General features: G+C 44.9%; 1 protein-coding gene across 1 annotated transcript in view; it reads left to right on the top strand.

Annotated features, from left to right (window-relative positions):
- LOC119444470 (fatty acid synthase-like) overlaps positions 1-26,601 on the top strand; it is a 108,164-nt gene extending 81,563 nt beyond the window's left edge. Inside the window, 6 exon segments of the mRNA XM_037708868.2 lie at positions 17,566-17,921; positions 19,548-19,640; positions 19,642-19,902; positions 21,204-21,447; positions 22,277-22,510; positions 26,286-26,601. Coding sequence (XP_037564796.2) covers positions 17,566-17,921; positions 19,548-19,640; positions 19,642-19,902; positions 21,204-21,447; positions 22,277-22,510; positions 26,286-26,518 — 1,421 coding nt within the window. The 3' untranslated portion in view covers positions 26,519-26,601.
- Positions 26,602-27,043: the final 442 nt, after the last annotated feature.

The following is a 27,043-nucleotide window of genomic DNA, read 5'->3' on the forward strand; positions in this document are numbered from 1 at the left end:
AACCGCGTCCGCGGCGGGTGCCCAGACCCACTAAAAATACGCCGGACTCAAATCTTATCGATTTGATAATAAAGTTTACGTTCTTCTTCTTCTCATTTCAAAGATTTCTAGCGAATTCTAAAAGCGATTCAAAAGAACGATGTAACAATACCATCCCTTAGCCATGATGGCACTGTTATTCAAGAGAAGCTAAAGACACGCTACACTAAAGCAAAATTCGTGAACTCTTTTTTTGGCTCAGTGTATATGCGCAGTAATGGCAAAGATGAAACCATACCCTTCCTTGATAAGTTACCACCAGAACGCATGGGCTACATCAGATTTACTCAGTGCGGAATTTCATTACAACTAAAGGAACTAGAAGTATCGAAGGCAGCAGAAGAAGACTTCACAGCGTTTTGAGAACTCGCAACACCACCACCTCACACTTGCCAAACCGAGACACCTTTCCCCATACGTGGGCTTCATTTCCCTGTCGATTTCGATGGGCGTTCGTACTTTGCTCCATAGAAAGTGAATCACACTTAGTTGCTCGTACGGTGTGGAGGCGTGAAGCAGAACCACCATCTTCGACAACTTAGAGCAGCACCGTGCCGTGGAGCTACCGACAGATGCCCGGCCGGTTCAAGAAAGCTACACCGCTGGTCATGGATAGGTTGACTTCGCATTTGCAGCCGTAATTGTGTTAAAGAAAACACGGGCAAGGACTTTTTGATTCGGCCTCGTATTGGTGCGTCATATTCCGAAAATCGCTTGACGAGAGCGCGCTGCCTAATGGCTGTATATTGTCCAACGTTGTTCCCGTGCACAAGTGAGGCCTTCGCAACAATGTTTCCAAACAGAGGCTTATTTAGCTCACTTGTGTGGCGTGTATATTTTATTTGAACATTTCCTTTTTATTAACATTATGACACATCTGAATGCACACTTCCTGCTGATTCCCCGTCAACATCGTTTCCGTGACGGCCGCTCTTGTGTCACCCAACTAACATGACTTAACAAGTGCACTAGATAAGGGTGTCATATTTGATTCAGTGTTTATACTCGTAGATTTTAGACAAGCCTTCAACCTCGTTTTTCATTGATTATTATACGAAATGTAAAAATGCTTCAATATAAACACATGGGTTAGCGCATGGATTAAACAATATTTAACTACACGAAGTCAGAGAGTACTTATTAAGGACGTATGCTCGCATGAGGTTAGAGTGACTTACCAGGGATAATACAGGGTTCACTGCTGGGACAGCTGTTCTTAAATTTCATCAATGATATCGGTAACGGTCTGCCGTCTTCTCTGCAATTGCTCGTATTTGCAGACGGCTGCGTTTTATACAGAGTAATGCGAAAGCCAAAAGAAGGCATTTCTTTTCAAGATGACTTAGACAAAGTTTTTCACCGGTGTGACGCTTATAAGGTGCACGCGAACTTTGAGACGACTGTAAGGATGTCATTTAGCCGAAAAACATTACTCATGAGTTTAATTATAGTATAAATGGCGCCTACATTGCTCTGCTAAGCGACTCTTAAATATCTAAGCTGTTTTTATCAACATGTTTATCGGGGGACTACCATGCATATACGTCACGTCACAGGCAAAGCCTGTAAAGTTTTAGGTTTCCTGCGGCGAAACGCAAGAAACTAAGCAGCTACTGCACCAAATTATGGGCCGGTCCACACTTGAGTACGCTTGTACAGTATGGGACCCATGGTTAAAAAATATATATCAAAGAACTAGAAAGGGGTAGGAATCTAGCCATAAGGTTTGTCCTTAGCAGTCACATGTGGCATTTTAGCATGTTCCTGGCGAAGGGCAGCCTTGGATGGGATACGCTCGAAAAATGGAGGGGAAAATTAAGACTACGAATGGCGCAGGATATATTTTTTTTCTACAACTGGCATAGACAGAGACAACTCATATTTCTACCGCTTTGCATCTCTCCACGAATCGATCACACAAGAAAGGTTAGAAAATGCAAGCGCGGAACAGAGACGTTCACAAATTATTTTTTGTTCCGCGCACAATTTCAGTTTAGAATCGGATATCCAACCATGTTGCCACCATTATTCCAACTCTGTCTTCTATTCCCAGCTATTATTTATTACATTTTCATTATGAAGTGTTTTATACTTCTTATTTGATGCGCTATGTTAGGTTGTTCCTTTTTATTTTCATCGCTTGTCGCTGTGTTGCTTTTGATGTTCATCGGTTGCCTGAACATATTTCATAATTTCAAATGGTTCAGTGTGTAACCCCACCCTCTATAATGCCTTGTTGGCGCTCAGGTTACTTTGATAAATAAATAAAAAATATATTATAGAAAGACATTTTATTCAGTAGAGATACCAGCAGTCATGGAGGCATTGCGTAATTAAGGAATACAGAACACATACTTGAATATTCATCTTGGGAGGTATCTAGGCCGATTCCACAGCTAAATTGGTTCTCCACAAGAAAACTATGAAATTGCCTGTCAAGAAAGAGAAGCCAAAATTCACAAGGGGGCTGACAGAAGAAGTAGCACACTGTGATATATGCAAAGTTTCTACGTAAACGTAGTGACTCTATCGGTGGATTGAGGCATCCTTAAGCGTGCTTCTCTTCTTCGTCATCTTCTCCATCTCTCCTGCGCCCTGACCACTGGCGATGTGGATCGCTACACTCTCCCGGCCGGCTGTCTTTACCCTGACGATGGTAATATGGTAGCACATTTCCTACAGATGCCTCTATAACTCTACCACTTGGTCCATTAGATGCACCAAGATGGACCAAGTGGTATATGAATGGTCTTCTACAGTCTTTGTTACTTAGCTGTTTTAACGACGGAGTATGGGCCAGTGAATGGAGTCCAATCCTTTTCGCACCAGTATCATGGATCCAGGTTCGATCTCTGGCATCTTTGTTTTGGAGCGATCAAAGTGCATCTTCAAAGCCATCCGGTATTTCTGTCGCTGCAGCTGGGTCTTTGGATGTTTCTTTAAATCAACCCTGTCGACTAAGCCCAGCTATCGGTCAGCCGGCAACCAAGGAATAGTGCCGAATGCAGCAAAGTGCGGGCTGCACCCAATGCCTGCGGCGTACGACCTGTTGTGGTGCAACACTGCTTCCATCCTCCATTAAACTCTGGATATAGGTTGATAACCATTTTGAGGTCCCGGATCACGTGCTCGGCGATATAATTAGCCTCAGGATGTTAGCCTCAGGTGACAATATGGTGTTGGGTAGCGAATCGCGATGTTTTTATCACCAGCCCAGTTGCGCAATTTCTCACTTCTAAAAGCTGGTCCATTGACCGCAACAATTACTTTAGCGTTCTTGAAGATGTCCCGCTCGAGAAGAAATATGACGCAGTCCGCATCTTCCCTTCCAGCTTTGACGCAACAAAGCGCGTGCACTCATCCACGGCTAACAGAAAAGCTTGAGTTCTTCTAACGCCTTCACTTTTCTCCTTGATCGTTAGCAGGGAAGAAGTTTGGGCGTGTTGGTAGGTCATTGTAATCTTAACTGGGATTCATAGCGCTAAAACGACACAAGGACGAGGAAGAACACGGGACGAGCGCTAACTTTCAACAATTGCTTTATTGCAGTTATTAAGCATATATATACTCACTGGGAAAGGCACTGCAAAAGACACACTGAAGGAAAGAAGAAAAGGAAAAACAGTCATGTAGCTACTGTGCCAAAAGTGCAAGCTCTTTCTTGGATAAAAGAATAGACGGCGTGCTAACGCAATCATCACATCCTCTAGCTATCTCTGCTGCTTCGACAATTTCCCTCGTTATCTTATTCCTGTGGCGATACACAACAACAGTTTGTTTAAAGAGAGGGTAGCATGGTTCCTTCGCGTCACATTTTGTACAGTGGGCAGCCAGGTGCCCATCTATTGCGGTGCTCTCAACTTTATTATTATGCTCCGCCAGCCGCACGTTTAAACATCTGCCCGTCTGGCCCACGTAGTACTTCCCACACGAAAGTGGAATCTTATACACTACGTTCCGAGTGCACGTGACAAAAGGTTCCTTGTGTGTAGTAGTGCAAACTGGCTTCCGCTTCCTCGTAGGACAGCTCAGCCCACTCAAACTCAAAAGTTTGTTAGGTGCTGTAAAGACAACGTTTACACCCGACCGTTGCCCTACTTTTTTACGTTGTGGGAAACCCTATGAAAATAGGGAATTACAGCCACCTTTTGATTGTCCCTTAGTTCTTTCTTCCTTCTTTCGTCATCCGCTCTCTGCTCTTCACTCAGGCGTGAAGTTGCCTTCCTTCGACGACGGTTAGGTTAGGTTAGGTGTTGTGTATCGCCACAGGAATAAAATAACGAGGGAAATTGTCGAAGTAGCAGAGATAGCTAGAGGATGTGATGATTGCGTTAGCACGCCGTCTATTCTTTTATCCAAGAAAGAGCTTGCACTTTTGGCACAGTAGCTACATGACTGTTTTTCCTTTTCTTCTTTCCTTCAGTGTGTCTTTTGCAGTGCCTTTCCCAGTGAGTATATATATGCTTACTAACTGCAATAAAGCAATTGTTGAAAGTTAGCGCTCGTCCCGTGTTCTTCCTCGTCCTTGTGTCGTTTTAGCGCTATGAATCCCAGTTAAGATTACAATTTCTCCTTGAGCTCAGCAAAATTAAGATGAATGACTTCGAATGACTTCGTTGAGTATTCGGGCAGTACAATTCTGTTCCCACGTTGCTTGTATATTGATTTAGCCATTTGGCACTCTTGACACGTCTTGACATATTTGGCAACATGTACTTTCATGTTTTTACACGTAATCCTCTTGGTGAGCTTGCAGTAGGTATTCCAAAATTCATTATGTCCTCCCGATTGGGGACTGTTGTGGAATAACTTCAGGACTGTGGGCTCTTTTGTTTCAGAAACGTAGAATTTTCCCTTGCGCAGCTCCATCTCTAGCGTAACTTCTCGCAGATTTGCATCAAGTTCATACTTCCTTTCGAAATTTCTTGCGGCACGTGGAGTCGGGATAATGCGTCAGCGTCCTGATGCCTCTGACCTGGTCCATGCGTTAAGTCGAAGCTGAATTGTTGAATCTCGCTCAATCAGTAGGCTATTTTGCCCTTTGGCAGTGCGAGCTCCAAGAGATATGTTATTACCTGATTATCCGTGAATACCTTGAGGTGTTTTCCTTCCAGGTAGCTTCTGAAGTGTCTTAGGACCATTACGACCACTAGTGATTCCTTTTCCGTTCTCGTGTAGTTTTTTTTGCGGTTTCGTGAATGTACAAGATTAATATCCGATGACCTTAAATTCTCGGCCAGGTTGTTCGTTTTCATCTCTTTGATAAAGAATGGTTCCAGCAGCGTAATGAGAATCGTCCGTGGAATGTTCAAACGGCAAAGCAAAGTCCGGGAGTGTCAGCACAGGATCGGATGAAATGGCTTGTACAAGCTCCATATAGCTATTCTCACATTCTTCGGACCATACGAACGGCATGCCTTTCTGTGTCAGTGCAGTGAGACATTTAGTTTTTGTCGCATAGTAAACGCGCAGGATTGGCCTGCGAGCCCAAGGAACGCTCTTAAAGAATTAATGTCATACGGTTTTACCAGCTTCATGATGCACTGAACGCTATCCTCTTTAGTGCCTTGGTTCTTCCATCAATTATTTTTCCAAGGAATACCAGTTTGCTGCAGAAGAATTCACTTTTCTTAATTCATTTAATTCACTGAATTCACCTAATTCACTTTTCTTAAAGTCTAGCAGTGCTGAGGGCTTCGAGGACCTTTCCCAGATGCTCTTCATGATCTTCCCTTGTTTTCAGGTATACAATTATGTCAGCAACGTACACATTACAGAATTTTCCGATGAAGTTCTTCAGCACATCATGCATCATCTTTTGAAACCATGATCCGGAGTTTTTCCATCCAAACGGCAGCCTATTGTACTCGTATATGTCGAAGGTATATCGAATGCTCTGAATTTCTTGGTAACCTCTCTTAGTGGTACCTTCCAATATCTCTTGCATAGATCAATGTGGATAAACCTTTGACGCCCTCCTGTCTCATGAATTATTTCATCAATTCTCAGCATTGGATATGGGAAGAGATCTGTTTGCTTGGTTACAAGTCTATAATCTGTGCAGATGCGAAATGACCCATCTTCTTCCGGAACAATCGTAATAGGCGAGGCAAAACACGAAGTAGAAGGCCTGATTATTCCCACCCTCCAGCATTCCCTGAAGCTCCTGCTTTAACCATACCATTTTTTTTCATGACTTAGGCTATATGGCTTTCTCTTGACTATAGTGCTGTCGCGTAAGAAGAAAGCTATCTCAATGGCTGTTGTGGTTTCTGGATGTGTGCCAATGCAGACAAGCTCTGAAAACTTCAAAGGTACATCCTCTCCTGAAGACGCTTTATGATCACTATTTTTTGGGCAATATGAAGTTCATGACATCCTCTGCCTATGGTGAGGAATTTCAGGGCATATTAATCTTCATGAGTTTCATATCAGGTCTTGATAAGATAAAATTAAAATTGACTTTGGGCACCACCAATGCTTGAACCTTAAATTTTTCGCCTTCAAACTCCAGATAAGCTGACGTCCATCTATTATATTCTTGGCAAATGCCATCGCAGCCGCAGGCACGGATTGTCTTCTCACGCACAATTGTTTCATTTCATTTCGATGTTATTTCTTTAAAGAAACCTGAGGGGGTATTACATAAGGGGTGGTTTTTTTATATATGCACAATATTATTGGCACAACGATCAGTGCGATGTTACATTTGATATGTTATGCATGAAGCTTGACAGGCAGGTGATAGTCGCGTTGAAGTCTGTTGCTGCTCTGGGAAAAAATGAAGCAGAAAATGTTTTAATATGGGCACGTGTGCGAGGAACTTGTAGCACATGATCAGTGCGATCAGATATGTGAGCTGCAGGCATAATGTAAGGAGCGAAATTAAGTGGCCGGTGAAAGAACTTCTGAAATAGAGAGAGGGTTGCAATGCGTCGGCGACAAAACAAAGGTGATAAGTTACACTCGGCTTTGAGGGATGAATCACTGATTACACATGAATACGAAGCATGAATGAATCTAGCAGCACTATTTTGAACGCATTCTATGGTATTAGTGAGACTTACTCCGGGTGGGTTACAGATGGGAGATGAGTACTCTAACTTAGCCCTGACTGATGTTTTGTAAGCAAGTAGTTTTACGTGTCTCGGAGTGTTACGTAAATGTAGCTTTAAGAAACCCAAAGTTCTATTAGCTGATGACGTGACTTTATTAATGTGCGTGTTCCAGGACATATTGCTAGATAAGGTAACTCCAAGGTATTCATTCAACGGGAACGTTCGCTATGTTATAAGAGGAGTGAATGGGAATTTGACGACGACTGAAGGAAATGTGGACCACCCTCTCAAAAAGCTCGCCCATAGAAGACGTGAGCGAGTTGGGTTGCATTGTCCCGAAGGCTGGAGTCTTTCCCAGTTGTCGCACGGTTAGGATCTTGACCTCCTTTCATTCCGACTGGCATGACCTCGCGACCAGCACTTTCGTTAGAGTCGTAATCTGATCTACAATCTCCCCGCCGGGTTGCCTTATCATTGCGTTGGCTATGTGGTCCGATCCCGGGGCCTAGGTTTGCTTGGCCGCCTGTGCAGCTGCGTAAACTCCCTGCAGCATTATCGGAGCGTCGAATTCGACGTTCTCCAGACCCTTGTATTTCAGGGGACAAGGCGGGACGTCCGCGCCGCCGTAGTAGCTCTCTGTGAGTACCTATAGCAGTTCTCTATCCGTCACCGGAAAAGAATGTGCAATGCATTCAAGAGTTCTATTCGTGGCCGATTTCGTTTTGTCCGACTCCAGCATTCTCCTGAGTATCTGGCACGTCCGGGCGGTACCCAGGCTACCTCTGAGGGACCCACAAAATTAGAACCAGCCGGACGCGGCAAGTTTTGCCGCGTATTCGTTTGCCTGTTTCGACAGACAGGCTGTTCGTCTGTAAAGGCATCGGTACAGGCGCTGCATCTGCCATCTCTTAACATGCTCCGTCTGCTCTCCCAGATGTGAAGCAGGTGCAGATTGACCGCTAGTGCCTCCATCTTTTTCGAATTTGCCTCGTGCGGGTCGCGAATCGAGTCTGCCCAGCCTTTGAAATCGTCCGGCGGGTGCTCCGGGAGTGAGCGCGTGCGCAAAGCTGTCCACTCTATCAGTACCCCGTCACCCTCGATTACTCGACGAATCTTTGGTGACTGTATCGCAACGCTAATAATGTTGTGATCGCTGTCCAGAGTTTTCGTTTAGGTTCGCCGATGTCACGCCTAACGTTGAGCGTTAACGTAAGGTCAGAGTTAGTGTCCCTGGTAAAGCTGTTGCCGACTCTGGTAGGCGCCGACGGCCGCGTAATAAGCTGGTAGACCACGTCTGTCGCTTCGCGCTCCATTGAGCGTCTCTTGAAAGTGTCTTGAATGTATCCCCAAGTCATGTTCGGAGCGTTCGAGTTACCCACTAACACGGCGTGAGCTTTGGTGCATGCCATGCTCTCGACCTCTACTAAGATTCCGGCAAAATTTGCACGTCTGTTTTTGTGTGGGCTGTAGACGTTTAGCATGAGTGTGTGCTCCTTGCGCCGATCTTGCGGTATAATTCTAATAATATTATGCAGTGTTTCAATATGGTTGTAATGGCTTAGTGCGGCCGTGACGGCCTTGGAAATCAGCATTGCGACGCGAGGTTTTTTTTGGTTCGAACAGGGTGTAATATTCTTGCACTCTTGCCGGCTTCTGACCGACTTCCTGCAAGCAAATTATATCCGGCGCTATTACGGCTTTGTTTATGAAATTCTGGAGGGTCTTCGCTCGTTTAAGAAATGCACGGCAATTCCACTGCAAGATCTGTAGGTGTTCTTGTGGTCTCCCTTTACGTGAATGAGCCATGTTGTCTAGCGTTGTCGTTGTTGGCCGCGTCTGAGTCGTCCTGTACGCCACGGTAGGCCATCGGGCCGCCTCCAGTGGTGTTTATGCGCATGCGCTTGTTCAAGGTCTTAGCTGATCCCTCTACATCATCGTCTGTATAGCCCTTTTCTTTGACGAAATCAATCGAAATTTGCTGCCCGAAATTCGGTAAACACATCAGGTACGTAATATTTCAGGTCTGTGGGAATTGTGCGGATGATCTTGGCGAAGGCTTCCCCGATACCCAAAATGGTTGGGAGTTCGCCTCGGTCGCGGATGGGGCCCGGTGATGCCAGCGGGATTCTAGATCGTTCGGTCTGGCCTCTAGGGTTGAAATGGCCTTTTGGGAGTTTCTGCGCTCCTCTTTCATTGGTTGTCTAAGCTATTTGTTTTCCATGACTAGCTCTTTGTGCTGGCTTATAATTTATTATTAAGGGGGTTGTTGGATGGCGGAGCATTGGAAAATACAGTCCTTTCCCAGCTCACCTGACTGGCAAGCGGTAGTGTTGCTCATCTTGTTGCCACCGTTGCTCGCCGGGGCGTCGGGCTGCTTGTCGCTGTTGACGACCAGCTGTTTCCTTCGCCACTGCTTGCTCGCGACCTCGAACAAAATCTTGTGGTCTTCTTTCTAGATCTCGATCTCAAACGATGCTGTGGCAGCTGCCAGCCCTATTGCAAAACCCAGTGTCCAGTGTCATGCCTGATTATGGGCCCAGTGTCGCGCGCTGGATGCTGGGACGCTGGCAAGGCGCGGCATACTCGGAGACGCAGGACGAGGGGTACTGGTGCGAAATGCAGCTCTAGAGCGAGAAATACGTTGTGCCTGGCTGCCTTAAATTTTTTTTCAAAAACAAAAAGGAACAGAGAGCGTTGTAATGCAATAACAAAAATACAAAAAAAATTAAAACAAAGAAAGCCCCTAGGATTCCAACCTCCGACCTACACATACCAATCCTAGTATCTTACCACTACACCACACCGATTTTTTTAAACGTGGTATTTATTACAACGAATGAAATGTTGTATGTACCGGAACTATTTAGAATAATACGAGCACCAGGTGGACATAAGTAATCAAACGTCAACGAGCAGTCCATATGAAGATAACGTCACACACAGCAACACCGTCCTTGACAGCAAAAACTTGTAAGGGGAAGTTCAACACCTAATCAAAAGAGGATACCAAGCGGGCTGACATTCTTCTCGGTCGTAAATGCGCTTTAAGTGCATGATCATCTGAACGAAATGTGATCTTGAGGAAATAGTTTTTTTCTGCATTTCGGTCTTGCATGCGAGATTTCCATAGGCTATGCAGGCCTACCAGTAAAAACATATCGAATGGAACATCATCATACGGAGAAACAAGATGTCGGATACTTTTAGAATTTAGATCAAAATATTTTTGCTAATTTCTATGAATAACATCCCAAAATAAAATGGCATCTTTACAAACAATAAAACAGTGTTCAATGGTTTCAGGCATGTCACATAGGGGACAGTTAACTGACGAAACGAAAGTATTCTTTTTATGCAGCCATGTTTCAACGAGAAATGTTTCAGTGTGTAATCTGTAAAAAAAAAGTTTTTGTAGCAGAGGGAACTGGCATTTTGCGCACTCTCGCAAGCACATCATGTCCAGGTAATGTGATGTACACGGATCGATAAAACGGCGTACAGAACTACATCAATATTCAATCTTTGTAAAGATTTTTCGTGACACAGTAAACAAATAATCTTTAGAAAAGCGAACATTCAGAAGAGATATAGAAAAATAAACCTCACGCATAAACCTTCATAAACAAGGTCTAGAAATTACATTTGAGGACACCACCAATTATGGCAGGACATGAACCAGGTTAACCTGCATGAAAGCTCGTAATACTGGATGAGAGCTATCCTGAAAAAGGAAAAAGCGTGTGACTAACTGTCGCACATATAAATGCATAAACCCTAACCCTCCAGCACTCACTGGTCGAAAATGTTGTCGCGTCTCATAGGTTCAAATCTGGAAGACCATATGAACGTAGAAAAAATCCTATGAAAACGTTGAATGTAAAGCCTTGCGCAGTGAAGAACCTGAAAGACATAGAAAACTTTGGTTGCCAAAAACATGTTGCAGGCTTCTGCTCTTCCAACTGTTGATAGACGGCGCGGGACAAAGGTACTTGTGTAGCGCTGGAGGGCTGGAACGGGCTCTCTCCAGTAGTGTGCACTGAACTTGTAGGCATGCTGTGGAACTCCTAGATATTTATGTGGCACACAGGACCACTCAATGCCAGCATAATGTGATGGTGTAATGGCCCAATATCCAAACGATAGCCCTGAGCTCTTAGTGCTATTCATCCGCGCACCGGAAACAGAACCAAACTCTTCTTTCATAGAAAGAGTTTTATCGATGCTGGGCTTGTCTTTGCATAAGAATGCAATATCATCAGCGTATGCTAACACTTTTACCTCATTCCCAAAATCATTAAAACCACGAACACTGCTGAAGTTCAATATGCTCAAACAGAGTGTTTCTAAGTAAAGGGCAAAGAGGAACGGGGACATAGGGCATTCTTGTTTCACGGAAGAACGGATGTGGACGGGATTTAAAAGGCTACCATTGACAACAAAGCGGGTTGTACCATGACTATAACAAAGTCAAACGCCATTAAGCACTGTGGATCCTACATTGGCGTGTTCTAGAAGAGAAAATAAAAATGAATTCCGGACCTGATCAAATACCTTTGCGAGGTCAATCTGGAGCATTGCAAGTTGATCATAAGAAATTGAACAGTACTCAAGAACTGTGCGAGTGACGTGTATGTTGGTTTGTATGGAACGGCCTTTGATACCACATGTTTGATGAGGACCAATAAGAATTGAAATCGCTACCTGCAACCGATTTGACAAAATCTTAGCAAACATTTTGTAGTCAAAGTTTGACAATGTAATCAGTCTACAGCCATCAACAGAACGTAATTTGTCTCTGTCAGTACTTTTAGGTATTCACACGGTGTGGCTTCTTGTGAAAGACTGTGGTAAATACTCTAGTTCAAAACTTGTTAAAAATATCTTCAGTAGAACAGGCGTAAGAATGGACTTGAAGGCTTTATAAAATTCACCCGAAATACCATCGGGACCGGGAAATTTGACATGGGTAACTGATCAATGGCAATATCTACCTCCTGTTTAGTGAAGAGACCGCTAATGACTGAACAGTCTTCATCAGTTAGAGGAGTTATTAAAGACGCAAAGTATTGCAGAAGCTTGATATTCTGGTCTCCACAAGCATCACTGAAGAGCACCGAATAGCTGCCTTCGAATTGAGACAGAATATCACTCGTGTCAGTTACTAATGCGTCTTTCGAATACATGTCGGTAATAACTTTCGCAGAAGCGTGGCGGCGTTCGTCAATCAAAGCCTGACGGGTCGGCTTCTCAGAAAGCAAGACGCGGTTATTACGTGACCGAACACGGGCGCCTCTATAGCGCACTGCGTCAAACTTTTGCAAGTCATATTTCACATTTGCAATGTCATCAGCGTACGTGCCAGGAGGTTCACATTCAAGCTCATAAAGCTCACTCATAAAGCTCATAAAGCTCACATTCAAGCTCACTTTTTAACAATTTCTTCTCTTCATACTTTTTGTAAAACGACTTAATAGAACCCAGTTCAATGGCAACTCATCTGATTTGTTGCTTAAAAAGCTCCCATGCAACGAATAGTGGCAAATCAAGAGAGAAGCAATTTTTCAGTGCTCAGCATACCTGATCAGTAAACATTTTATCACGAATTAGAGATGCATTCAATTTCCAGAGAGCCCACTGACGTCGGAAAGTAGCACGAGCGTCTCCGACTAGTCGCGTAATTACCATACAGTGGTCGGAGAACGAAATAGGGTGAGTTTTGCGTAGGAGACTTCTAGAAATCAACGATGTCGAAACATATATACGATCGAGTCTAGAATGTGAACTTCCTTGAGTGTACGTATATGAATAAGATATTTGCCCCGATGCTCCTATATCTATGAGGCCCGCATTTTCAGTGATGTTAAATAGCACTTCACTACTTTTGTCCTTATGGGTGTTACGTAATGAAGGGTCATTCACGTCGCACACGCAGTTGAAGTCTTCTAAGAGAATAACAGTACGGTCACAATCTAATAAAGGAGCTTGATTTTCAAATAAGGCAATTCGTTTTGCGGAATCATTGAACGCATAAACGTTAACGATGCGCCATGGTACGCTACGCAACAAAATATCACAACATATCCGCCGCCCTTCAGAGTCTACATTATAAGTGAATGCGTTATACGGAAGGGTCTTCCTCAAAAACAAAAAGCAACCTGCCGATAACCCAACTGCATGAGACACACAAACATTGTACTCGGACAAAAAGGGCTCTAATGCCCTTGCAGTGTCTTCATCACTTTCGATCTTTATCTCCTGAAGGGCGACAAAGTCGAGTCGTTTGCTAGATAACAGTCGGCGTAGCTGCAACTGCTTCTGTCGGGACCGAAGCCCTCGTACATTAAGTGTTGCGAAAGATAGTTGCTGCGAGAGCACCATGTTGCCTACACACCGTTTCTTCTTAATGCTGTGTGAGACCAGGTACGGAGGACGAAGGAGATTCCTCTCCTCCACCAACACCAGGCCTTCTAGATCTTGACCGTCGGTGCCTCTCCTTATGTTTGGGTGAACGTCGGCGACGCAGTTGTCTGGAAGCGTTTGGCGTGCTGTTCTCTTCGCTCGACACGGAGGTTGTCGAGGCACGGCGCTTCAGCAAAGTGTTGCTGGAGAGTGTGTTCTCCATAGGGGTAGGACACTGGTTCGGTAACTGAGCAGTAGGGGTTTCTGCAACTGGAATATCTTCTTTTGCGAGTTCGCTGCTAACTGCCTCAACGGTCTCTGGCTTTTCACCCTCCTTTGTTGCCTCTTCCACAGGCTCAGACTGTGCCGTTGTGATCTCAGTCGATGCAGTCTCCCTAGCTTCTGCGCTGACCAGTGGCGGAACTTATCTCCCGTTGCATCTAGGACCTCTGTGACTTCCATGATGTGTTCTTGCAGTGAATTATCTGAAGATCTTGTGCGATGTCGCAGCTTGTCAGCATACATTACTACACAGTCTGCAGTCGTGTGCCCAAAGCATCGGCAATGGTCGCGCGTAGGCGTGCGACAGTGACGGTGCATATGACCAACTTTGTGGCAGCGAAGGCACAATGGTGGTCTTCCAGGGATGAGTAGAAGACTTTGTATTCCGCATACTGTCCGTAAGTGTGGGATATCGGCGACAGTGACACCATCAGCAAGTGACAGAAGAACATCTCGATTGAGAGTCCGCATTTCTTTCATATCTGATAGTTTCCAGCTTTCCTTGGATATTGACAGCACTTTTCCGAATGTCTGCAGTGCCTCGCGTATGTAAGCATCCTCTAAATGTTCCGGAAGCCATAGCATCTTAATCTTTACTTCCTCTGGCTCTGGATCAATCACAACACATCTCTTAAACTTAATCGGAAATTCACCGCAGGTGACTAATCTGGCTTTTGCAGACGGTGATTTGCATATCACCATCCACACGTGGGACTGGAATTGTCCGATTGAGATTATTTCTCTCAAGTCTATAATCTTCCGGAGAGCATCTCTGAAGTCTTGAGCACGATGAGGACGTCCGGCTAGGTCAGCATGTAGAAAAACGGAGGCGGTGACGAGCTTACCTGTTGGGAGACGAGGCAGGACGATACGATAGTCATTGCTGCTGGCTTGAGCCTGGGCAGCACCTCGGCCAGAGGCCGATTGATCATTTCTAACGGAGGACATCAAAGCGCTACCGTTAGGAACACCGTCTTCTTCTTCCGAGGCCATACAGCCACGCTTCCAAAGCATTCATTCATCCGACCACCACCCCGATTCGTGATTACCAATTCTTAATTTACCATGTGAACACGCAGACACAGTTGCTGTTTTGCACAGACGTCTCACACAGACATGGTAGATGCGCTATCACCCCGCCCCTAAAACTTACGCCTCTATCCGAACGGAAAAGTTGTTGTCCATATTGCATAGTATGCCTGGAAGTGCTGCAACACTGATTTGCTTTTGCAATTGGTATATTAACTCCGAAAAAAGCCTTATATTGACAGCCGATCCGGAACGCTGTACGGGCCGTTGCTGCCGATATTGACAACCGTTTCTTGTTCGTCGCACAAGGATAATGCAAGATTTCCATAGCTCGGCAATGCATTTCAATCAACACGTATGTGTAGTCGCATATCTCCGTCAGAGAAGCGGTCGGGTAATGCGGCTGGCAGCCTTCGGCGACAGCACATATTGGTATGTTTATAACGCATCATATCGGCACTCATCGCTTGTTGTGCTGACACTGCAGACACGAAAAAATGGTGCGTTCAGAAACACCGATGGGAAAGCTGAACTACAGAGTGATTTAACGTCGTTAGACTTGTTGATTTCTCAGCCCAGATAGGCTGATAGAGTGTAGACGGACGCAGCGGGTATAGGCCTAACGTTCGGTGGAAGTGAACGATCTCGACGTGGGTACCTGATGAATGCGAAGATGATTGTATTTGAGCTTCAGAACCTTTAACTATAATTTTGAGTACACTAGGGAAAGTGGAAGCGCACGAATCACCTCAGCGTTGTCGGTGCCACAATATCAATCAGCGGCAGGCTTCCTGAGGTCCGTTCGAACGCGTCTGAAAGGCTGCTGGGTTTCGTATCGACTTCACAACACTGCGACAACTGGCAGTTATAGCTTGCGTACAAATTACTGGAAAACGAGGCGTAGTCTGCATTTGCGTAATTTCGTTCATGAATACAGCTATCCGCACAGTCGAAAGGGAAATGCACGAAGCGAAAGTTATCTTCAGTGTCGCATATGCATGGGCAGCTCACCAACCTTTATTCCAAGCTGCAACACCGCCTTCACGAAACAGACATTTATGACCCCAAATTATAGCGCTATTTAGGAGAGGAGTCTGTTTTTTTTTTGGATAGAACATGCCCATAAAATTGTATCAAGCATTTAATATTCAACTGCGCCTATACTCCGGCAGTGTAGCACAAGCGAAACGAGCGCAGTTTCCAGTACGAGCCAGCGAACTCAAGCGACAACCAGCGCGTGTACAGCGCACACCAGTGCGCCGAGCGTCATAGCAGTGAAACCAGCGTCTCGTCCAGTGTGAGCCAGCTCTTATCCAGCGATCTCACCAGTGTCTCAGTGACTCCCAGTCACTCCCAGCTTGCGCCAGCGCCACCAGTGCCATCCAGCGTCAAAAAACGCGCTGGTTTCACACTGGAAGTCACTGGAAGACGCTGGTTTTTGCAATAGGGAGTCGTTGTCGTATTCGGTGTTTCTGTCGAACCACCTGCAGTATAAAGACATGACGGCAAGGGTTTGACGGCGATGGCATGAAGACAGGCGGATGTCGATGTCACCATGATGGCAATGAAACGACCGCGTTGGTATGACAGCTGATGCATGGCGACGGCTGTATGATCACAATGATGTGACGATGACTGTATCACCAAACCTGTATGACGATGCTTGCGTGAAATGATATGGAATGAAGAAGGAATGATAGCGATCGACCTACAAAGGCGTATAACGGCGACTGTATCACGACAATGAGAAGTCGATTTTTAAATTATGATGATGGTACAACGACGGCAATGTGGGGATGGTGGCATGAGGACAATGAAGTGACTACGAGTGTATGACGCGTTGACGTGACGATGGCAGCTAGATCACAACCGGATAAAGTAGCTAGAATGAGGTTGATGGCAGGAACAAGAAGCCCTGATTATGATGGTGTGACAATGAATGTGTGATAATATAACATCTGTGTGACGGCGATACAGTGACGATGATATAATCACAACGGCGCTATAATCACGATTCAATGACGACAATATGATTGAAATCCGATGACGAAGTAAGATTGGCGTCAATGCGATGACGAAGGCGCTAGAACGAGGACGGCATGACAGTACCATGGCGTTACTGAAGTGATGGCAATACTAAAACGACAGCGTGACGACGACTGTGTGAGGACGATGGCGTGGTGACGACGGCATGGCGAGAGTGGGTTGACACAGCTGGAATGACGATGACGAAATGACAACGACGGCATCACGACCCCGAACACATCGCATGTCCAAATAGCTGCAACAAGAGCCAATCCTCCACGTCATGATCGTCGGTGCTGCTAAATAAGCGAGGGTACCGCTGGCGTAGCGCACCTGAACAGACGACAGGCGATGCCTAGGGAGGATTGGGCTGCGCAGCGCCCTCGGACATAACAGTGGAGGGATGTAGTGTCTGGCTGCGTAATTCCACGTCTGTGAAGGGCCCAGCGCCTCGGCAAAATGTCGAGAGGCGTTCTGGTTTAATGAATACCTCAGATAGCATAGCACCGTGGAGAGAGGTCGTACAGCTGAGGCAATCTAGACGCAAGACTTCAACTAACAGGTCGTCATCGTCGAGCTCAAGACAGTGCACTCCGCTCGTTCATCTGTAGTTCACAAGCTTTGTTCTTGCTCTTTTCCTATATAACCTCTGAAACTGGCGTATACAGTCACACTGAGCTCTAATGTCGTGGAACCCACTCAGTTAAACCCTATTCCCTTTTTCTTTTTACAGGCGTGGACCTCGTGCTGAACTCGCTGGCAGAAGACAAGCTCCAGGCCAGCGTGCGCTGCCTCGCGATACATGGCCGCTTCCTGGAGATAGGAAAAGTTGACATGTCGAACGACTCTCCATTAAAGATGTCTCTGTTCCTGAAAGGCATTACTTTCCACGGCGTCTTGGTAGAGCTGCTACATGGCGATGATGTCATTGCAGTCAAAGAAAGACATCGCGTCGCAGAACTCATCCGCGGCGGCATCGCATCGGGTGCCGTGAGACCACTTGATAGCATCGTGTTCCCACGTGACCAAGTAGAGGATGCCTTCCGATTTATGGCCTCAGGAAAGCACATCGGCAAAATTGTGCTCGAGGTAAGCAGCGTTTTTATATTGAACTAACACACTTCCACATTTCGCTTTAAATAGCGCAGATTACGCACAACTGCATCATATAGCTACTCAGAAACTTCAGTATTTGACACCTCAAATGGTGGCAGCAAACAAAAAGTGAGAGCTTTCAAATATTAAGCAACGCTCCTTTTTTAAGTAGGGGAGAGCACCGTGGGCTTGCATATCTGGGTAATATATGCGTTTAAAGTACGCCACGGTTATTAAAATATACTTGAGTAATAAACACTTAATTTGTTCGCCTGCCACATCAGGTAATGGCACACTTGAAAGGCTCATCATATTTCTGGTTCTTATAAATTTTTCATATATTTACGCAACATTTAGACCTCTGATTATGATACATTAGCATGAAAATGGAAATTATTGTTCTTGCGACACATCACCTTTACTAATTAGGGCTTCGTTCCAAAAATGAAAACACTCAATGTTGCAAAAGCCACCGTGTTTCTAATGTACTATTACATCTCTATGGATACGGAAGGTTACATTTTTATTCCAACGTAGCCGTAACTTTAAGGCCAAACCTAAATAGCCACAATTTGGGTGCGTGCCGAGGCGTACCATTGCGCCACTATACGAGATTTACACGCATCCACGAACAGAAGGCCTTGAATGTTCGAAATTGGGTTTAGTCCTCTACGTAGAGCGAACTTCTAACGATGTCTGGCTAGTAGACATTTTACTACAATGACATAGTGCCGTAACATATGTGCTGCATATGAAAGCTGCACTCTGATAAGATGAATGCACCGAATTGGTCTACAAGTAAAATACTCTGCCTCCATAAAATGGTTGAGTTAATTAAGGAATCGAACCCACAGTCTTTGTTGGTGGCACCATGTGGCATGGTGGCTCCATGGATTATTCGAATGCGTTGTTACTTCCTATTACTTGTTTTCTCCCACCAAAGGGGGTTCGACTCCGACCAATGGTCGAGGGTTGGACTGCTATTGGTACGAGTGTCGTAATTACCTCTATTTTAATTACCTGTTCCCGAGTTAACTAAGCCCTCAGTAACGCCAAAGGTCGCGGGTTCGAGTGCCTTAATTACCTTTATCTCAATTAACTGTTTCTAAATTAACTTTGCCTTAAGTAACACCAACGCTCGTGGGTTCGGCTCCCATCAAAGGTCGAGGTTTGAATGCCTTAATCAACTACATCTTAATTACCTGTGTCTTAACTTCGCCTTAAGTATCACCAAAGGTCATGGGTTCACGTGCCTAAATTAACTATATCTTAATTAGGGTAGAGTTAACTCGAACCCACGACCTCTGCTGGTGGCACCATGGTGGCGCCATATGCCATGGTGGCGCCATGAATATTTGTGCCATCAATTTTGGTGTCATTGAATTTACCTGACGGTCAAATTTTCGACCAATGAGCCATCTAAAGCTTTAGCCCTAATAAAGGGACATGTGCGCAGAGGCATCTTCGCGCCTCATACGCGCCCTTAATTGAAAGCAATAGATTTCTTAGGGTTTATCGTATGTGTGCTTCTGGGAGCTTTTCTCCAATGAGCTCTAAATACAATTTAGGTTAACTTCAGTTTCAACAATCTCAAATACATAAAGCGTAAAAAACATGCAGATCCAGCCGGAGAAAACGCCAGGGAAAAATGGATTGTCCAGACCACTCAGCATCGAGGCCACGGCACATACCTGGTTCTACTGGGCACAAGTCGTACGTCATAACTGGTGGCCTGGGTGGTTTCGGCCTCGAGCTGGCCGAGTGGATGGTGAACCGCGGATGTAGGAAGCTTCTTCTCACCAGCCGTTCAGGAGTGCGTACAGGGTACCAGCGGCTTTGTCTGCATCGGTGGCAAAAGGCTGGAGCCAACGTCATTACAAGGCAGATCGACGCCTCTGTGGAGGATGGCGCTCGAAGGATTATCGAAGAAGCCACGTCCATGGGACCCGTAGGAGGCATATTCATCCTAGCTGTGGTAATTATTCATTCCTGAATGCATATTGTGTAGCAGCGTCACAAAGAAAAAAAAAACCTAGGCGTCCTTGTCACAAACGAACACGCCACAGAGCTATACAGTTGGGAACAGCCAATTCTCCATTTCGCGGCGGAATCATAGATCGGGTTCTTTTCGTTATGTTTCGTGCAGCTACATTGGTCCTCCTTGTATTTGACTCACCATTTCGTAAATGAAAAATACACCGTTCTTAAACTACTCAAAGTTGCTTTCTTCACCAAGGTCGACACTTGGTGAAACACGCTGCTGCAGAAGTGGCCATTTTGAGGCGGACTGACAAGACTGCGGGCGCGCGAAACAGCAACAGGATGATGCTATCAAGTAGAAGGAGCACATACGTTTATGCATAAAATAAAGCAATACAGACTCTTAAAAAAATTCATGCCGTTAGCAGTCTAATGACATATTGAATCGTTTAAATGCAGTTTTCTATAAATTCAGAAGAAAAAACATCGCCTATGATACGAAGACTTCTTAGATGTTATTGTTGTGAAGTGTCAAGATCTCATAGTGTGGCGGATCCAGGTTGATTTACGCTAATTTCTGGCTAGTCTAACGATCCAAGTAGGATTTTATAAGCACCAGCAATTTGGCGATACATTAGTAACGTAATATAATAAATGTACAGGAAGAATAATTCTCCTTTTGGAACACCTAGTTTGACGGTTCTAGAGGATTTATCATTATTATTATCAATATGCCGATGGCGCCTTTTGAAATTGAAGCGATCACTCTGAAGTGCCAATTCTTTAAAACAGTATATTTGTTTTTTCAAGAGCAACAATTTGTGGTTTCCAAGATCGAGTGCTTTCCGCAAGTCTATGCAGAGTGCTTTTTAGGCGCACCAAATGTTTAACAATTGCCTGTAGCAGATAGCACAATTCTAACCCTTGATCAAAATTACTCGATGAGGCGGTCATTACTTCTTTGAGAAATCAAAATGCTTAATTGAATAATTAACAGAATTTACATTTTACTTAATATTTTATGCACGTATCTTAATTTACGAGTCGTAGATAGTGAGTTCGTAAGCCGTATTCACTTGGAACAAATTCTCAGGAGTGCAACAGTTTCGAGATAATCATTTTAAAAGTGTCCGACGACATTCATCGGCGTTACGACAAATTCAGGAGTGTAGGCGGATATGTTAAATACGGAATAGCATTTATACTTCTGTTGTTGTGCACCAAACCTTAATTAAAAGTCCAGAAGTTTTCCTTTGTGCGTTTAGAAGCCTTCTTAATGTCCTATTCGCTTTGCAGCTGCTCCGCGACGGCTTTCTTGAAAACCAGACAGCCGAGGCCTTCGAGACAGTCTTCAAAATCAAGATTGATGGCACCAGATATCTGGATCAACTCTCCCGCGGGATGTGCCCAGAACTCGACCATTTCGTCGCTTTCTCATCGCTGTCTGCTGGTTACGGAAACGTAGGGCAGACTAACTACGGCTACGCTAACTCAGCAATGGAGCGGATCTGCGAGCTTCGAGCGGCACGTGGGCTACCAGGTAAGTGTTTGGATTGATGGCAGCTATTTGTTGGTGAAGCAAAAGCGTAGTCTAAATAATGCACTATGTAAGTGCAACTCTGGAACCTATACAATTCGCTAAATTCTTGCATCAGTGGCGCATCTTCGCATGATTTTCGTTCAAGATGGATACGATAGATTTCGTCAGTGTAAAGAGAGTGACGTGTGACTTTCGAGTAGCAAACGAGTACGTCATTGCTTGCTCCGTTGTTTTATAGATATGTTAGGCTGCGTTCGTGTAGCAGCAGGTGTAGTAGAATATTCGTATAGTAGAAGGTTCGACGCAGACCATTTATCTTTTTCAGCCTTGGCGCTCTCCAACATCCAACGTCTCTTTACGGAATGATTAATCGAGTTGATTTGTCATTGCAACTTTGGTGAAATACCGGACCACATGGTACTTACTTTACATTCCCGTGATGGTAATGTAACAAAATTTACTGTTGGAAAGCTCACAATACACTCAATAATAGTACGATTACTCGAAAGTTCTTTACTACTAGTCATGTTATTTATTTGCCAATAATAGTAGCAGTGAAACAGTGAATATGAAATGCGAAAGCTTGTCAAGAAGTGTTTGTTATGTTAATTGTGACTAATACTTACAGAAGGCGGAATTCCGCACTGCCACTACTTCATTTTCGAGAAACACCCCGCTGCATTAACAATCCCTCTGCAGCACCTACGACATCTCTATCGCGAGAAATCTTTATGTCTCGCTTAAAATTCGTGCCTTCCTTGACTTTTTTTTTGCATGTGGTTAAGACTCTCTTTCAACTGTGGCATCTAAGCGATGTTGAATACTGCAGGGCTCGCAATCCAGTGGGGCGCCATCGCTGATGTCGGCGCGTTCCACGAGATAATGGGTGACGACGCCACTATCGCCGGCACAACGCCCCAGCGAATCAGCTCGTGCATTACATTGATGGACCAGTTTTTGCACCAGAGTCATCCTGTCGTTTCGAGCTGCGTTAAGGCTGATCTATCCACCGAGGGCGACAACAACAAGTGCGACCTCGTCGAGGTGATCGCACGAATCCTCGGTAAGGCAGATCGAGTTGATCAGTTTGTCACTGTGAAAGCCATGACCTGCGTATAAAGCTGTCTTGAATATTGATAAAACTATATTTGGCTACGCTTTGTGAAACAGTACCGCTGCTCTTCCGGCTTCAGCCATAGATTTGCAAAGTTAGCCCTTATCTGCGTTGCGCAACTCGAGATGTATGTCCGGAAGTCTACTAATGCGAGGAGCCAGTGCGGTCCGTTTTGCATTACGATTCAGTTACGCTTTCTTTCATCGCTATAACCACAATTTTACGCTCTGCGACCTGACCGGACGCGCTGTGCCAACCGTGTTGTGTGTGTGTGCTGCTTATGACGCATGACAACGTTACGCATATGAACCCTACTAGGGCGCGATTCACTGCAAAGCACACAGGACGTCATGTGTGCTGTGTGCTCGAGGTCGCGGTAGTGTGCTGCGTGGTCGCGGAAACGTCGCACTTTACCGAGGCAGTGAGCATCTTCGATTATGCAATCCCGGACTGTCCGGCAAACCGTCCGCGGCTTGCGGTCATACTAGCCCTGACATGTCTTATACTTAATAGTGCATCAAAAGGACGAGGCACGGATAGATGACGCGGACCACAGCGCTAACTTCCAACAATTTTTATTTTACGAAGCACTTCACACATATGTAGTCAACAGGTAGCAGCGCACGCAAGCGCTGCTATCGAAGATCGCTAGTTTGTGGAATGCTTGTGTTAGCGCGTCTTCAATTGATCTTTCAAAAAAAAAAGAATTAGATTTTTTAAACAAGGCTACAGAGGGTGGCGTGATGAAGATAGCTTTCCAATCTGTCGCTACAAAAAAAAAAGGTGTTTAGCTTTTTTTTTCACCTTTTTCATCTTCGATCTCATCTTTTCCATTACACGTCACGTTGTCGTCATGTGTTCAAAAATAGTATTTATGCGCTTGCGTGCGCTGCTGTCTGTTGACTATACATATATGTGTGAAGTGCTTCGTAGAATAAAAATTGTTGGAAGTTAGTGCTGTGTCCGCGTCGTCTATCCGTGCCCCGTCCCTTTTCATGCGCTATTAAGTATAAGACATGGAATACCAACTCGCCCAATCTTACGCTCTTTCTTAGCCCTGATAGAAGAGCGCGTCACAATCACGTGATCCAGCTGTCGGGGACTCTCCTGGCTGCAGTGGTCTGCTCTTTGCTACTCCTAGATGGCCCCTACCCAGCGAATTTATTAGCGTGGCCTCCGAAATGGTGCAGTCTCAGAGGCCACGTCGCCAAGAAAACCATAAAGCTTGCCTAGTGGAATCGCTGCCTGAGCGCATAGAACGTGTTCACAAGAGCAGTTTACGTCGCGTAGCTAGCTCATTGCCTGATACATTTAAGCGGAATTCCCACACGGACATAAGTAAAATGGTGGTCTTGCCACGTCGCTGTTGACGCAGAAAGCACCCGCCGACATCCTCAAAGCTCCAGCGTGAGACCGTCTGCTAATTTAATGCCCGACGCGTGTCTAGAAGAGAGCGCGAGTACACCGTCTACTAATCCTGCACGTCAAAAAGCAAACGCTTGAACTTGGCAACAGAAGAGATCGACATATATGTCAACAGCAATCTGGGAATCTCCTGTTGTATACCACCCCAGCTACCGGCGTGCAAAAGCCACATGCAATATGATATAACACCTCGCACGCTACTTCCACTTACCTGAAAAGCGAAGTTTACCTGCTTACTTCGCATATAGCAATGAGCGTGACAGATTTCTCGAAACACATTAAGAAAAGCAAGCACGTGCGCCTGATCGCTGTGCGTCTCTCTTAAAAAATACGAAGAATAAAGCTACAGTAATTAGCCGACTGGTGAAGAACTTGCATGGTGGCGCAAAAGAGAGAGAGAGGTTTATTTGAAGAAAGGCAGAGAGGTCGGCTTGAGCGTTAGTTTGCCCTGGCCTGCTACTCTACACAAAGCACCGATGTAATAGAAGCGATAAGTCAAAGCACAGTAGTTGCCGACTGGAGCGCGCAAAGTACGCAGAAGCACACGGCATCTTTTACAACTTGGCGTCAAACACCGCGCGCATTTTTTAAGACAGCCGTCGTATGCTAGCTACTTGCGCTTGTCCGAGTAAACATCTGCTGACAGCTCCAACAATACGCGGGCAGTCCGGAACTTCCGGTCCGTGAAAAAACGAACACGGTTCTCACAACTCTGGAACTAGTGGGCGGAGCTTCGGAAGCTGTCCGAGCAAAATGAAATGCGGCACAGCAGTCCCAAGCAGTCTGGTACTGTCAGGGACGGATAACCGAAGAGGCCCAATGCTATAATCCTGACCAAAACAATTCTGCAACACAGTGAGGAACTACGTGCCGCCAACGAACATGTTATCAGAAGCGCATACCTGCTCGACGTCTCAAACCGAATGTCGAAATTTGGGCGGCCTTTGGAAGTATCAATGTTCATGCTGTCCATTCAGTAAAGCTAGTCGTTGCGGTAAAATTTAGCCAAATGGCCAATGTAAAAAATTGTGCACGTGGTTACAAAAACGCTACAGTATTTATAAGTTAAATGAGGGTACGTGCTCATCTGCTGCCATACAGGTCACTTCAGTGAACATTACCAAGTAAATTATTATTTATGGGTGAACAAAACTGCTATTTATGTGCTCCTTTAAAAATCGTTACAACAGTAAATTTGACCACATAAGTGCTAATTTGCATGTATACAAAACTGGAAAAACTTGCCCCCTTTCTGAACTTATCATGCTAACGTTCAAATGCAAATGAACAAGTGCAACTGGATTACGCCCTAAACAACAAAGCACTAACTTGCGCCATCATAGCACAATTTCCGTTTCTGATTTCGGAAGTTTGATTACAGAGGCACAAAAGTACGGGTGAATAAACAAAAAAGAACATCACGCGACAAATTTAGGAATCTCAATGCTTATGGTGTAAGGTTCGAATTTTCGTTTTCTTTTGTTTTTGCGCTTCTACACAAATTTAAACATCGAACTGTCAAAACTGTCCCTTTTGGAGAACATAGGTTTGTAATAATAGATGTACCAGCTGCTCCGTGGGCCCGTTCTTTTGAGAAGTAGGCTACTATTCTGTAACAAAACTTGACTGACTGAGTTCACAGATCCTGTTGCGGCTGCTGGGATTCTGATCGCAGTAGTCGTCCATTATGTAGGCCGTCGTCGAGTTTTCTGAATACACTAAAAGATGCAACCTGAAGTCTCATCGCTCATATATGGCAACAGCCGAGCAGAATGTCCCACACATGTCTGTGTGCCACAAGTATCATAAGTCTTCAAGGCAACTGGAATGGAACGTGCTCAACGTTCCAGCATAACTGATAAATGAACCGCGCGACAAATGACGCGCTCAAGTGCCCATTGTTTGTCATTTTGCTCATCCTCCTTACAACAGTCACTTCCTGCTTACTTTCTTTTGTACTTATAAGTTAAAATATAAATGGTTTGACATTGCAGCGGTTGATGGCCTAGGAGTCACATTTTCAACAAACTGTATATACAGCCAGTAACCTCTTTAGAGCACCCCGAAACATTTCAGTTCCTAAGCTAAACTAAACTCCTTAGCATGCTAAACAAGACTAAAATAACGACCTTTCCAACTTTTAAAATATGTGTTCATCATCATCATCATCATCCTCAATCTATTATGTCTACTAGAGGACGAAGCAATCTTCAGTTAAACATAAGTTACTTGGCACTAAATGTAGCAGTAGGGGGTAGCATATGAAGAGTGCACACTTGTTTTCGTACTGGCTTTGCAGGTTTCAAGGATAAGGCAAGCCTGAACCACGCCATTTGCTTCAGCGAGCTAGGCATGGACTCCCTCATGGCCGTCGAAGTGAGGCAGGCAATCGAGCGACACATCTGCCTTACACTATCCACGCAGGAGATCCGGCAGCTGACCATCAATGAGCTGCAGAAATTGAGAGAAAGCAGCCAAAGCCAGCTAGACAGCATAAATACAGCCTATGGACAACTTACTAAGAATGTATGAAGTGTACCCTTGAAACATCACATGCAAATATTGTCATACTAGATAATTACACATTGAGCACATATTGCTCTTGCAAGGAAGCGAAAACCGTTTCATTAAAGGAAGACAAACACTTCCGGCCTCTCCCTTCTTATGTGTACGTTCGCAGACTACACACACATCGGAACACATGCGAAACAACCTTCTACTTCTCTTTCCAAATGCGTTTTGGCATTGGCTGTAACCGTTGTAATTGTTTTGTTATAACTTGATACTTTGTAATTTTTGAAACTATTTCCAGAGACAGTGACGGCATTAAATCAACATCTGCTTGCAGCACATACTTGATTTTACATTTTATTTCAAATGCGAGAAACGCCATCGAAATCGGTGAGGCGATTGCCGAGAATATCGATTTCTATGTATCCCGAGCTAAGGCAGCATGCATTGTGCATTTTAGATCGGGCGCGCTACACGAGCACGTTTCCGGAGTTCCCTTTAACCATGCTCACCGCGAGTCCGCGACTGGCAGACATGGAAGGAGGA

The sequence above is a fragment of the Dermacentor silvarum genome, chromosome 3, assembly GCF_013339745.2.
Source record: "Dermacentor silvarum isolate Dsil-2018 chromosome 3, BIME_Dsil_1.4, whole genome shotgun sequence".
Classification (NCBI taxonomy): Eukaryota; Metazoa; Arthropoda; class Arachnida; order Ixodida; family Ixodidae; genus Dermacentor; species Dermacentor silvarum.